General features: G+C 45.2%; 1 protein-coding gene across 5 annotated transcripts in view; it reads left to right on the forward strand.

The window, feature by feature from the left end:
- The window catches only part of RNF213 (ring finger protein 213), a 115,473-nt gene that overhangs the window by 65,753 nt on the left and 35,976 nt on the right, over positions 1–13,744 (forward strand). For 4 of the 5 annotated variants that reach the window (XM_082372787.1, XM_082372786.1, XM_082372790.1 and 1 more), the window contains 10 exons: positions 185–378; positions 596–748; positions 1,395–5,000; positions 6,598–6,734; positions 7,148–7,243; positions 8,136–8,254; positions 9,572–9,691; positions 10,203–10,345; positions 10,898–11,033; positions 11,302–11,440. In XM_082372787.1, coding sequence (XP_082228913.1) covers positions 185–378; positions 596–748; positions 1,395–5,000; positions 6,598–6,734; positions 7,148–7,243; positions 8,136–8,254; positions 9,572–9,691; positions 10,203–10,345; positions 10,898–11,033; positions 11,302–11,440 — 4,843 coding nt within the window. The remainder of the gene's footprint in view (positions 1–184; positions 379–595; positions 749–1,394; positions 5,001–6,597; positions 6,735–7,147; positions 7,244–8,135; positions 8,255–9,571; positions 9,692–10,202; positions 10,346–10,897; positions 11,034–11,301; positions 11,441–13,744) is intronic. The other variant, XM_082372789.1, reaches the window with a different exon arrangement.

Genomic DNA, 13,744 nt, shown 5'->3' on the forward strand with positions numbered 1-13,744 from the left:
CAAGGATGGTGGGTGGGTAACAGCAAGGAAATCTGAGGGTTCGAACGTGTGTCCTTTAACCCGATGTTAGGTGCATCAGTTCTGAATTTTGTACAAAGAGAAACGATTTGTAGTGACTCTTTCTGGACATTCTCACTCTTGATCCGCAGCCCTGGCACCTAATTTTTGTATGTTCACGTCACAGGAAGGTCTCTCTTTGTGAAGAGGTTGCACGGCCAACTGAAAATGAAGTTTAATGGAGAAAAAGTGCCTCTAAAAATTATTCGATTGATCAACCCTCAGGTGGATGAGAATGAAGTCCTGGGCTCCCTCCTGCCTTTCCTGGACGCCCGGTATCGGAGGAGACCCATTGTATTCCACTTTGACGTGACCTCTTCAGTAAGTGCCCTCAGGTTCTAGCTGAGTGGCCGCGCTGGGAAAGACACAGCTCCCACATCCTGCCCTACCCCCTCCGCAGTATAAAGACTTGCTTCTTTGTACATGTATTGATACTCACTATCATCATATCAAAGAGCTGGATAAGAGGGTCCTTAGGGTTGGGAGGGTTGGTGTCTTTTGTGTAGGTATTTACAGACCCACGTCATTCTGTCTTTAGGTGCAGACTGGAATTTGGGTGTTTCTTTTCAAACTCCTCATTCTCCAGTACTTAATGGATGTAAATGGGAAGATGTGGCTTCGGAACCCATGCCACTTATATATCGTTGAAATCCTGGAAGGGAATTCGCTGCCACGGAGGCCTTTGAAGCTGGTGTGTATCAGGGCACTTTCATGTTACTGTTGGGGTGGGGGCTTTGATACGTTTTTGTGATTCCCCACTTTTGCCTTAGCAAAGTAGCTGAGTGCAATGTTAGTAAAGACAAATCTTTAAACTTATTTTAAAATTACGCCTGGAATAAAAAGATTCTTTTATTAATTAGCAGTATCTTAGATTTGTTTTGTTCTCATCGGGATGGATGCTATATATCTGGGTTAAATGCCAGTGGTGCTCGGAATGCAGAAAACTCATTTGCTAGGAGGAGCACCATCTTTCCTAACGGTAGCTGACAGGGAAAGGAGACTTTCATCATATCAGTTTCTTAACAAAAGGGAGTTTTATGTGGACACACACACACACACACACACACACACACACACACACGTATGTACTTGATGGAGAGATTTAGTTCCAAGAGGTTGGGTAGAAAAGGGCTTTGTGATCGACAGTACAGCTCATACGATGCCTGAATGTGCAAAAGGTAACACCCCATGCAAAGAGGAATCTACAGAAGTCCCTTCATGGAAAGTGATTTTTCATAAAGGTCCATGCAGTCTAGACCATGTGGAGGATTAAAACACAAAAACATTTTTTAGGAAATTCAGCCATAACTCATTTCATTTGTGTCTCTCCTTTCCAGAGTACACTTGTCCCCCAGTTCAATTTTCTAGACATCTTCCCCAAAGTCACGTGCAGGCCTCCCAAAGAAGTGATCAACATGGAGCTGGATCCTCAGTGGAGCTATGAAGAGCCAGGAATGGATCAGAGAGCGTTCTGCAGTGAAACACTCCAGAGACCTTACCAATATCTAAGGCGGTTCCATCAGAAAGAAAACCTAGACACATTTCAGTACCGAAAAGGCTCTGTTGAGGGCAACCCCGGTGAATGCATCCAACATCTCCTGATTTACTGTGGGGTGATAAACCCATCCTGGTCAGAGCTTTGGAACTTTGCTCGGTTCTTGAACTACCAGCTCCGAGATTGTGAGGCTTCTCTCTTCTGCGATCCCAGCTTTGTTGGAGACACTCTGGTGGGCTTCAAGAACTTTGTGGTCACCTTCATGATCTTCATGGCACGAGATTTCGCCACACCTACACTTCACACATCCGACGAAAGCCCAGGGAAGTACACGGTCACCATGGACGGGGTCAAGGAAAAAGATCTTGCCCCTTTCTCTCTCCGGAAGAGGTGGGAGTCAGAGCCCCACCCGTATGTGTTCTTCAACAGTGACCACACATCCATGACGTTCATAGGCTTCCATTTCCAGCCCAATCAGAACGGCGGTGTTGACGCCATTGACCGCTTGAGTGGGGAAGTAATCAAGAAGGATGTTATGACAGTGCAACTGTATGAGGGCCTGTTGCTTCAGAGGGTGCCCTTCAATGTGGACTTTGACCAGCTGCCCAGACATGAGAAACTTGAAAAGCTGTGCCTGGCATTGGGGATCCAGTGGCCCATCGACCCTGATGAAACATACGAGCTTACAACGGACAATATGCTTAAGATCCTTGCCATTGAGATGCGTTTCCGGTGTGGCATCCCTGTCATCATCATGGGAGAAACCGGCTGTGGGAAAACAAGACTCATTAAATTCCTCAGTGACCTGCGGCGTGGGGGTGCTGACACTGACACCATGAAGTTGGTCAAGGTTCACGGAGGAACAGCTGCCAACATGATCTATTCCAAGGTCAGGGAGGCCGAAGCGCTCGCCTGCTTCAATAAGGACCAATTTCAGTTAGACACCATCTTGTTCTTTGATGAAGCCAACACTACGGAGGCCATAAGCTGCATCAAAGAGGTCCTGTGTGACCGCACAGTGGGTGGCAAGCCCCTGGTTAAGGATTCTGGCTTGCATATCATAGCAGCCTGCAACCCTTACCGGAAGCACACCCAAGAGATGATCTGCCGTCTGGAGTCAGCTGGATTGGGATACAGGGTTAGTGCAGAAGAGACGGCGGAGAGGCTTGGCTCCATCCCCCTGAGGCAGCTGGTGTACCGCGTTCACGCTCTGCCGCCGAGCCTGATCCCCCTGGTGTGGGACTTCGGACAACTGAATGACTCTGCAGAAAAGCTCTACATCCAGCAGATTGTCCAGAGACTGGTGAACTCCATCGTGATGGTGCAGAGCGAGACTCGTGTGATCACCGAAGTGCTTTCTGCCTCTCAGGGTTTCATGAGGAAAAGACAAAATGAGTGCAGTTTTGTCAGCCTCAGGGATGTAGAGCGCTGTGTGAAAGTTTTCAAATGGTTTTACGACCACAGTGAGATGCTCTTGTCTAAGCTGGATTCCCTTCCCTGCGAGTCTGGTGTCATCCAAAATGACTTTGAGAGAGATCCCATCCTCTGGTCCTTGGTGCTGGCCATCGGGGTATGTTACCACGCCTCTTTAGAGAAGAAGGAATCTTATCGGAAAGCCATTTGCAAGTTCTTTCCAGAACCATATAATGATAGCAGGATTATCCTGCATGAGATAACACTAACCCAGGATCTTTTTCTGAATGACGTATCTCTGAGGAAAACCATCGCTAAGAACTTGGCTTTGAAGGAGAATGTCTTCATGATGGTTATCTGCATCGAGCTCAAGATTCCTCTCTTCCTGGTGGGCAAGCCTGGCAGCTCCAAATCTCTCGCCAAGACCATCGTGGCAGATGCCATGCAAGGCCAGGCTGCGCACTCGGACCTATTCCGGAGCCTGAAGCAGGTCCATCTGGTGTCGTTCCAGTGTAGCCCTCATTCCACCCCACAGGGCATTATAGGCACCTTCAAGCAGTGTGCCCGCTTCCAACAGGGGAAGGACCTGGAGCAGTACGTCTCCGTGGTGGTGTTAGATGAGGTTGGACTGGCAGAAGACTCGCCCAAAATGCCTCTGAAGGCTCTGCACCCACTGCTGGAAGATGGATGCATTGAAGACGATCCCGCCCCCCACAAAAAAGTTGGCTTCATAGGCATTTCCAACTGGGCCCTGGACCCCGCCAAGATGAACAGGGGTATTTTTGTGTCACGTGGCAGCCCCAACAAGAGAGAGCTCATTGAGAGCGCCAGGGGAATTTGCTCTTCAGAGCCCCTCGTCCAAGAAAGAGTCCGAGGATACTTTGCATCCTTTGCCAAAGCCTATGAAACGGTATGTAAGAGGCAGGACAAGGAGTTCTTTGGGCTTCGTGACTACTACAGCCTCATCAAAATGGTGTTTGCCGCGGCAAAAGCCTCTAATAAAGAGCCTTCCCCTCAAGACATTGCACAAGCTGTCCTTCGGAACTTCAGTGGCAAAGACGACATCCACGCCCTGGATATTTTTTCATCCAATTTACCCGAGGCAAAGTGCACAGAAGAAGTCAGCACCATGCATTTGATCCAGCAGAACATATACGGTGATCTTCAGAAGGCGTCTGGCAGAGAGCTGGATGACTCCGAATCCCGCTACCTGCTTGTGCTGACCAGAAACTATGTGGCCCTGCAGATCCTGCAGCAGGCATTCTTCAGTGCAGACCAGCCAGAGATTATTTTTGGATCCAGTTTTCCCAAGGACCAAGAGTACACTCAGATCTGCAGAAATATCAACCGAGTGAAGATATGCATGGAAACCGGCAAGATGGTGGTGCTGCTCAATCTACAGAACCTCTATGAGAGCCTCTATGATGCGCTCAATCAGTACTACGTCTACCTCGGCGGCCAGAAGTACGTGGACCTCGGTCTGGGGACCCATCGGGTCAAATGTCGGGTTCACCCAGACTTCCGCTTGATAGTCATTGAGGAGAAAGATGTCGTCTACAAACATTTTCCCATCCCCCTCATTAACCGGCTGGAGAAGCACTATCTGGACATCAACACTGTTTTGGAGAAATGGCAGAAGAATATTGTGGAAGAGCTCAAGGTCTGGGTGGAGAAGTTCATAGATGTGAAAGCAGAGCAGTTTCTAGCCAGACCCAAATACAGCCCTTCTGATGTCTTCATGGGCTACCACTCAGACACGTGTGCCTCTGTGGTGCTCCAGGTCATAGAGCGGCTAGGGCACAAGGTCTTGACTGATGAGCTTTACCAGAAGGTATCTGAGCAGGCCAAATTGGTGCTGCTGGATTGTGCCACACCTGATGCTGTGGTTCGGCTGAACGCTTCCTCACTAGGCCTGTTCACCGCACAGTCCCTGTCGCAAGTATACTATTACAAGCAGCAGCATAACTCCTTTGCAGACTTCTTCCAGGCTCACCTTTGCACGATGGATTCGGAGCGCCGTGCCGTCTTCACAGAGGTGATTATCTTTCTATATTTTACCCTTTTTCTCTTTTACCTCAGGGTCCTTGACTCGCTAGCATCAAGAATTCAAGATTCTTTGCAAGTCAGTGTATAGGAACCGTAAATGAATGTGTTGAGACTTTTGGTTCCTCTCCATGGCAAGTGCAAGGAGACCTGTATATTTATACATGTTAGTTTAACCAAGTTTTGAGTGCCCATTTTTGTGCAGTGCTGTGCACAGTGTTCACTTCAACAAATGAGGTACCACATTCGAGTACTCTGGGGATATAAAGATGAATTAACACAGGGCTTGTCCTTGGTCTACATACAGTGTAAGGTGGAAAGACACTCATGAACGGGTACTGTTGATATCCATGATAGTGCTATCCACAGAGGCAAAGAGGAGCAACACAGATCAGGATATGAGGTCGCATGAACCCATCTTTAAGAGATGACCGTCAAGCTAATTGTAAAGTATGGTTGGGAAGGTATTTATAGGCAGAGGACCTTATTTGAGCAAGGATGTCAAGGTTTAAAACAACACAGTCTGTGCAGGAAACCAGGAGTCAAACGCTGATGAAGCTTAAAGTTCAAGGCTGCGAGTGCTGAGAGATGGGGATGAGATATAGCCGGAGAGACTTCATGGAGGGTCTTGTCAGAGGCACCAAGGAGCTTTTTCTTTCTTGTATAGAGGGGAGTGATGGAGAAATGTGTGTGGAGATGTGTCCCACTGCCTGAGAGAGGGAGGAAAAAATCCGATAAAAGACTCACAGAAAAGATAGACCAGTAGGGAGGCTGCAGTACCAGTTCAGTCAAAGTAGAGGATGGATGGGTGGAATTGAGACATAGTAAGGATGCAGATTGGCAGAGGTAATGATTGATTCCATATAGCGTCTCTGGGAGATGGAGGAGGCTAGACATTACTCCCTGGATTCTTCCTTGGATGACCAAAAGTTTGGTTAATCACAATCTAGGTATGAGCAACAAGTTTGGCAGAGGCAGTGGTGAATTCCATTTGGGATGGGCTTTGATGTTCCTGTAACATCTAGGTAGACTATCATGCAGTTGGATATAGGAATAGGAAGCTCAGTGGTAAGGCCAGCCTGGAGATAATAATTCAGGACCTAGGATATCAGCATGCCCTTAAGGAGTGTATTTGTTGCACTGTGCGGTGTGATCCAGTGGCAGGGGAGAATTGCTAACAGCTGTGGGAAAAAAGGGACATGAATGACCAACTCCATCTGAAAGTATGAAGTAAGATTGCAAAGGAGAAATGGCATTTGTTCTGAGCCCTAAGGTATCATCAGAACTGTCAGTAGGATCCAAAGTAGGAAAAGACACTGGAGTCTAGGAAGAAGACTTGAAGACATCTTAGGGACAGGGTGACTCTTCTCTCCAATACGTTTGATCCTGTAGGTTCTGTTTACCTCAGCACTGCCTCGTTTTGGAAAACTCCACTGGGTTTGTATTCTTTTCTCTGTGTACCAACTGCACAATGAGGAGCCCATAGAAGATATTTGCTGAACATCCTCATGTTTCTGGGATCTAAACCTAGCGGATGTGCGACGCTTTCTTGCATTCCAGCAAATTATTTGCATTTCCTGCCTTTGCAGATCACAACGTTCTCCAGACTGCTAACCAGTCATGACTGTGAGCTTTTAGAATCAGAAGTAAAGGACAGGGCTCTGAAACTCACCATCCTGTCACTGCAGCAGTTTGACACTGAGTACTCCTTCCTCAGGGAAGTTCGGTGAGGGTCCCTGCCTTCCCCTCCCGTTCCTCTCCCTCCTCAGGATCCATCACTTTGTATTTCATATGTATGGCTATGGTAACCACTGGTGTTCTCACCAGTTTTGGTTAGTGAACCTTGAGGACATGTGACTCTGAAAAGGATGTCGTTAAATTCTCCAGGTGTCCTTCTCATCTCTGTTATCCTCTGCGAAAACAGCCCTCTCTGAATCCAGCATCCTTATGCCTCATTGGGAGGCATTTATTGGGGCTTTTTTCTTTCTCCACTGGATTGTCTACTCACCTTACTTACAGAGGAAAATCCCACCTGAATAGTTTTTCTATATACCCCCTCTATTTCCCATCACTTTGGAGAATATTATCATCAATTTTTAGGACAGAAAACTCACTTGGATAATTTCCTTTTTCTTTCAGAAACTGCTTAGCTCACAAAGCCAGTTATAAAATCCTCATTATTCAAACAAATTTTGAAGATGGAATTCACAGTGCTCAGCTCATCGCTTCAGCAAAGTATGTTTTTGTTATTTTTCTCAGAAACTACGTAGGAAACTCCAAATTTATTCAGGAGCTCCTAAAGAATTTCTTCCCTGAAAACTGTATAGTATCAGAATAAACATAAAAATAAGAATAAAAATTATTCTCCCTTTTTATTCCTCTAAATGTGGACTAGAGAAACAAAGAGAGAAAAGGCTCATAACAACACAAAAATAGCCAAATGCAAGAAGTGTAAATAACAGAATATTAGCAGGATATAAAAGAGTATCCTTGGAACATATGTTAGCAGACATAATTTGGTCATTATTCATTTTAAATTACATGATATGAATTTATTGCAAGTTGAAGGGCCATAATGGTATTTAAATGCTTTCAGTTGTATTTGTTGGGCAGCTTTATATTGTTTGTAGGGGAAATTTGATACTTTTAGAATTAACTACGTTCCCTTATTACTTGATGTTAAAGTAAAAGTAATTTCTGGACCTTCTAAAGCATTGGAAACCATATTTCATATCTTGGTTGTCTTTGGCCATTGGTTGTCTGTTCACAGAACTCTGTTTCTTGAAATGGAAAGGTCCGCCAGCCTTACCTTAGTAACATCAGAGCAAGCCCATCAAGGATTGTAAGATAGGGTTCCTGACCAATAAAAAAAAAATGCCATTTCAAAGCAGAGAGATGCAAGAATGGGGGAAAGAGATGAGCCTACTTAGAGAGGTCTTGCTCCCATTCTCTTGTAAGAGAGGATAACAAGCTTGAGGGTATGAAATCTATTTAAAGCTAAAAAAATGTGAGATGGAACTTGACTGCTCCGAGGACACCCTTCAGCCATTTTACAACATCCGTTTTGTTTATTTTCTTGGTTTTTGTTTTGATTTATTTTGTCTTTGCTTGTTTGTTTTTAAAATAGGTATTCTGCTATAAATGAAATCAACAAGATACAAGGAAATAAGGACTATGTCTTAGTCTATTTCATCACAAAACTGTCCCGGATGGGAAGTGGAACGTCCTATGTAGGATTCCATGGAGGTAGGACCAAAATATTAGTGAATATGTTTGTTTAATGATGTTTAAGTTATTTCCGATTTGGTCCTATGATGTACAAGGTCTGACATTGGAACATTAATATTAATCTCAACAATATTTTTTTCAGATGCAATTTAGATTTCTTACTGCTGATTAATGCAAAAAACACTCATCTTTAGACTGGCTGTTCCAACATATAGCACTTCTTTCATCACTTGTCGATAAACACTTGATTAATCTCTGGTTCCTCACCTTTTACTATATGGATAATGCAGAGAGATAGTTCCAGCTAACAGTGTTATGAATGCATGGATACTTTATGCCTGCTTCTGGGGTGGGGAAACGCTATCTTAAATCTCTCTCTCTCTTTTTCCTGAGGAATGAGCCGCCAAATATTTATTACACAGGCACACCTCGTTTAATTGCACTTTGCTTTATTACACGTCACGGATACTGCGTTTTTTACAAATTGAAGGTTTTTTGGCCGAAAGGCCAAGTCTTTCGGTGCCATTTTTCTGAAAGTATTTGCTCGCTTCATGTCTCTGTGTCATATTTTGGTAATTCTCGCAATATTTCAAACATTTTCATTATCATATGTTCTATGGTGATGTGGAATCAGTGACCTTTGATGTTACTGCTGCGACTAGCTGAGGTCTCAATGAGGGTTAGCTTTTTTAGCAGTGCAGTATTTTTTTGGTTGTTTTATGTTTTTGTGTGTGCAATACAGTATTTTTTAATTAAGGCATGTACATTGTTTTTTGAGACATAATGCTATTGCACACTTAATAAAATACAGTATAATGTAAACTTAACTTTTATAGGCACTGGGAAACCAAAAAAATTGTGTGATTCGATTTATTGTAATATTTGTTTTTTCGTGATGGTCTGGACCCGATCCCAAAGTATCTCCAAGGAATCCCCTGTATGAGAAAATTAGTATTCTAGAAATAGGCAAATAACAGTTTACTTTAATAATTTCATAGTTAATGGGGGCAAAGCTTGCCATTGTCTCACACCTCTCTACTAATTATGATACAGCAAGTTTAATAACAAATTTATAAAAGAATCACAAGCCTTCTTCAAATACTTTTTTACAAGGTAGTCATTTCAGTTCTTAAAACTGATTTTTATGCTAAAGTTGCTAACAGCTATAGCATGACATCTATATGGTTCCTGTGTATATTGAAGAAATTAGACTTCAGGATACAAATCGTTCATTCAGCAGTGTGTTGAAACATCGGGTTGGTAGTGTATCCCTGCTTATGACTGACAGGAAGAAACCAGAGGAGACAGGGAAGCTTCTGGGGCTTGTTTTCCCAGGGCTGTGGCAGTCTGTACACATCGACGACCTCCGGAGATCCACAGTCATGGTTTCGGACGTGACTAAATTGCAAGATGTGGCCATCAGCCAGCTGTTTAAACCAGAAGATCAGCCTGAGTGTGAGTGTGGAGGAGAGGTCCTCGGGGAGACAGGATGGTGGGAGTGGCTGCAGGGAGGTGTGTGCGGCGCCGCGAGGACGGGACCTTAGGCCACCGTTCCCTTGGGGCCAACACCTGCCCCTCGGCAAGAGCTCGGGACATGTTTGCTGAACTGAGTGATGATGAATCGAGGGCACTGTCTACTGCTTTCCAAGGCCAGGCGAAGACAGTATTTCCACAGAAAAGGTAGGTCTTTGCAGGTGCCTGTGGAACATGTCAGATTCTGTGTGCCCTGGCTCCCAGATCAGCCATCCGAGCCCAGGACGGAGGTTCGGGTTGCACTGGTGGACCACATCCAGTGGGCGGACAGAGGCTGATCTGCATGACTGACGGCCTCTCCTTTGGGGACCCTCCCCTGAGCTGGTGCCGGGGAACTCCCGGTGGTTAGAGCCCCAGCACACCTTGTAGAGGCTGTTGCCAGCACTCCCTTTCCACCTCTGAACAGTAACTCCATTGTTTTGCTTCTTTGCAGTGGAGGTGGAACACAGGGCCCAAGACGATGGTGAGGAGGTGATGGAAACTGAGGCGGCTACATCAGGGGAAGTGGCAGAGGTGGAAATGGAGACAGAAGGTTCTGAGGCAATGGACAGCCCGACCTCTGGACCAGGCAGTGATGTGAGTTCTTGCTCTTGCTAGTCCTCTGAGCCTCCGTGCTGTTGGGCTGCCCTTCCTTAGACGTGTCCCCAGGGTTCTGAGGAGTGGACTCAGCTGTCCAGGGCTTAGCCCGGCACTCCTCCCCCTGCTACTGCAAGTGCAGGTGAATTACCAGTACCAGATCTGACCTTGGCTTTTCCTGGTGTCCCCTGGTCAGTTTTGCTCTGATCCTTGACCACTGATGGGGTCCCCAGGCACACGGGATCATCTTGCAGTGGTTTCCTTTTTTTTTGGCTGCACCACGTGGGTTGTAGGATCTTAGTTCCCTGACCAGGGATTGAACCCAGGCCTACAGCAGTGAAAGTGCCCGAGCCTTAACCACTGGACCGCCAGGGAATTCCCTCACAGTGGTTCTAAGGGGAACTTGGCAAGGGCACGTGGCGGGAGCTTGGGCAGGAGGAACGCTGTGCCCCCTGCTCACAGCGCTTAGACCTTGTCTCCCATGATGTGTCGCCTGGCTTCTCCTGACTTGTAAGTGACAGAAACGGAAGGCTTGACTGTCTCTGTCGACAGACGCAGATCCTGGACACCACCAGGCTGCTGAGAAGCTGTATCCAGGGCGCCGTGGGCATGCTCAGAGACCAGAACGAGGGTTGTCAGCGCAGCGTGCGGAGGGTGTCCATTCTCCTCAGCCTCCTAGATGAAGATGGTGAGTACACAGGTGTGGGGCCCCTCTTGCCCACACCCCAGCCTGGGCTCCTCCTTTGGACCATGAATCATCGCCCCGCTGCAGCTTTCTGTGGCTCCCAGAAGCAGCTGGCCCCCTGGGAATCTAAGTGCACCTCTGGGATTTCTGTCGACTTGGCCTGCCCAAAGGAAACGGGCTTACCCTCCTGCTGGGGCGGGTCAGGGATGCAGAGCCTACCACTCGGTGCCCGGGGATGTGCTGAATGCACATCTGCTCTGCTTTTCCATAGCCGCTTTCTTACGGGTCGCCAAGATGCGCCTCTATGTCCTTTTAAAGAAGCAAGAAGAGAACTACATCTACAATGTGAAGGACTGGGTGGTGAGGGAAGCCTCCAATCAGGACGCTCTGCAGGAAGCCGGCACGTTCAGGTACTGCCGTGTAAGGAAACCAGGGCTGGCTGTGGGGTGGACGCGTGGCTCTGCCAGCCAAGGAGACGCTTCTTTCCAAACCTCTGAGAAATTCAGAGCTGTCAATATTTTTTCCCCAGAGCACAAGATGGTCTGGGTGGCAGTTACATGGGGTTTGCCAGACTCTTTTCTCTACTTTTGTGTGAGTTTCAATTTTTTCATAACACAGAACAAAACAAAACAACCCAGAACATCTGTTCTTGTTGGATGTAAACTTGTACCAGCATGTCCATTACCATAGAAATGGGTGCCTTTTTAGGTTAGTAAATTAAGGGAGGGAAGCAAAGTTGTTTTCCCAGGCCTCCTGCGTGAAGTTATTTGATAACTACAAAAATAAGACCCAGAGTATTCATTTGTTGTCCCTGCTCCTTTTTCTGCAAAACTTGACATTGTTTTCAAGACTAGCCCATGACAACCTCTGTGGCTGAGGCAGGGGGCACTTGCTCTGGATCCCAAATGGAAGATTCCACCCACCCCTGTCGGCAGGGTCGTCTTGACCTGTGACTTCACCACTCTGGCCCTCAGTTTCTTCATCTCTGAGAGAAAGGTTAACTCATCCGGAGGCTTGGATTCGGCAGGGGTGTGTCGCCTTCATGCCATTGGCAGGGGGGACACGTGGGAACATCCAGGGTTAAATGGACCATGTGAGCTTATTGATGTTGCGTTTGTGACTGTAGGGTTTTTCTGCTTCTGTGTTTTTCTGTAGTTACCCTTAATTTCTTTCCTAATTATACCTTCTGAAGGAACTTTATAAGATTAGATTTGGACCTAGAATTATTTTCATTTCCCTTGGTTCCTCTGTATGGATTTTACTAAATGCTTGATTTTACATAAATGCTTCTTAAAATATGTATTTTCAGTGTACCCTTGACACCACCCCTTCACTTACTGAACTTCCAACATTTGCTGGTGTTCAAAGGGTGTTCAGAGTGGCAAGGGCGGCCCCACTTGTCAGTGCTGTGCTGTTTGCTGTGCGTCAGGACTGGCCTCCTTGCACTCAGGGGCCACCATGGGATCCGACCAGCATCAGAGTCCAGGTGGAGCTCTGGGGCCTGCTGGCCCATTCTCACAAGGCTTTGGAGGCTAACTGCTCCCCGTCTGTGTGTTTTGGATTTCAGTCATTTGCCCTGTTGGCATTAACTAATCCAAATTGGGATAGTCTTTACACAGTCAGCCCTCCATATCCTCAGGTTCCAAATCCACAGAGTCAACCAACTGCAGGGCAAAAATGTTCGGAAAAAAAAAATCCAGAAAGTTCCAAAAAGCGAAACTTGAATTTGCCACATGCTGGCAACTACCTGCATAGCATTTACCTTGTATTTACAACGGTTTACATAGTGTTGACTTTGTATTAGGTGTTATAAGTAATCTAAGGATGACTTAAAGTGTAAAGGAGGATGTGCATAGCTTATATGCAAATGCTACACCATTTTATTTAAGGGACTTGAGCATCCTCAGATTTTGTATCTGTCAGGGTCCTGGAACCAACCCCTTATGGGTATGGAGGGATGACTGTACTAGGGTTTTTCTAGCACCCAAAGTCTGCACACGTGACCAGGTACAGCTTCCCCCATTCCCCCCTGCAGCCAGCTTTTACCTTTTTCACTCTCACAGTTTTCTGCACATTTCTGGTTCAATATTCTTAAAAAGTATTTCTTTTTCTTTTCAAAATGGAACATGCATTTTTCTCCCCAGTATTAATTACCTAGTAGTAGATTTCTTTGGCCTTACCATAAGAATTTTTAAATGACTTAAGTTTATTTTTATTAAATAAAATATATTTTATTTTTATTAAATAAAATATATAAAATATATTTTATTATTAAATATAATTGTAAGTGTAATGAGTTAATATAAGCAGTCAAGTTTATATATATATGTGTATATACATATATATAAATATTCAGATCTAATGTACAAAACCATCAACAATGAAAACTAAGTTCTAGATATAGATATGCTTTCTTGTTTAACGTACCTAGAATGAATTTACTTTGGTCTCTTTATCATGTTCTATTCCCAACTGATTTTTTTTTTTCTTAAAATAATATTTTTTTCAAATGAATTTGGTCATTCTTTTCTTTATTTATAGAGTCTGGATGACTTGTTCTGGAAAACAGCTATATAACAAAATAAAACAAATACTACTTGGCCTTTTCAACGAAGTAATTCCAGTTTATTAGAGGTAGAATTAAGGACCTTTCCAGTTCTGCCTCTAATCTTATTTCGATTTGTAAGTCTCTCTTCTAGTACTTAAAAATGATG

The sequence above is a fragment of the Balaenoptera borealis genome (genome assembly GCF_965194805.1).
Source record: "Balaenoptera borealis genome assembly, chromosome: 20".
Classification (NCBI taxonomy): domain Eukaryota; kingdom Metazoa; phylum Chordata; class Mammalia; order Artiodactyla; family Balaenopteridae; genus Balaenoptera; species Balaenoptera borealis.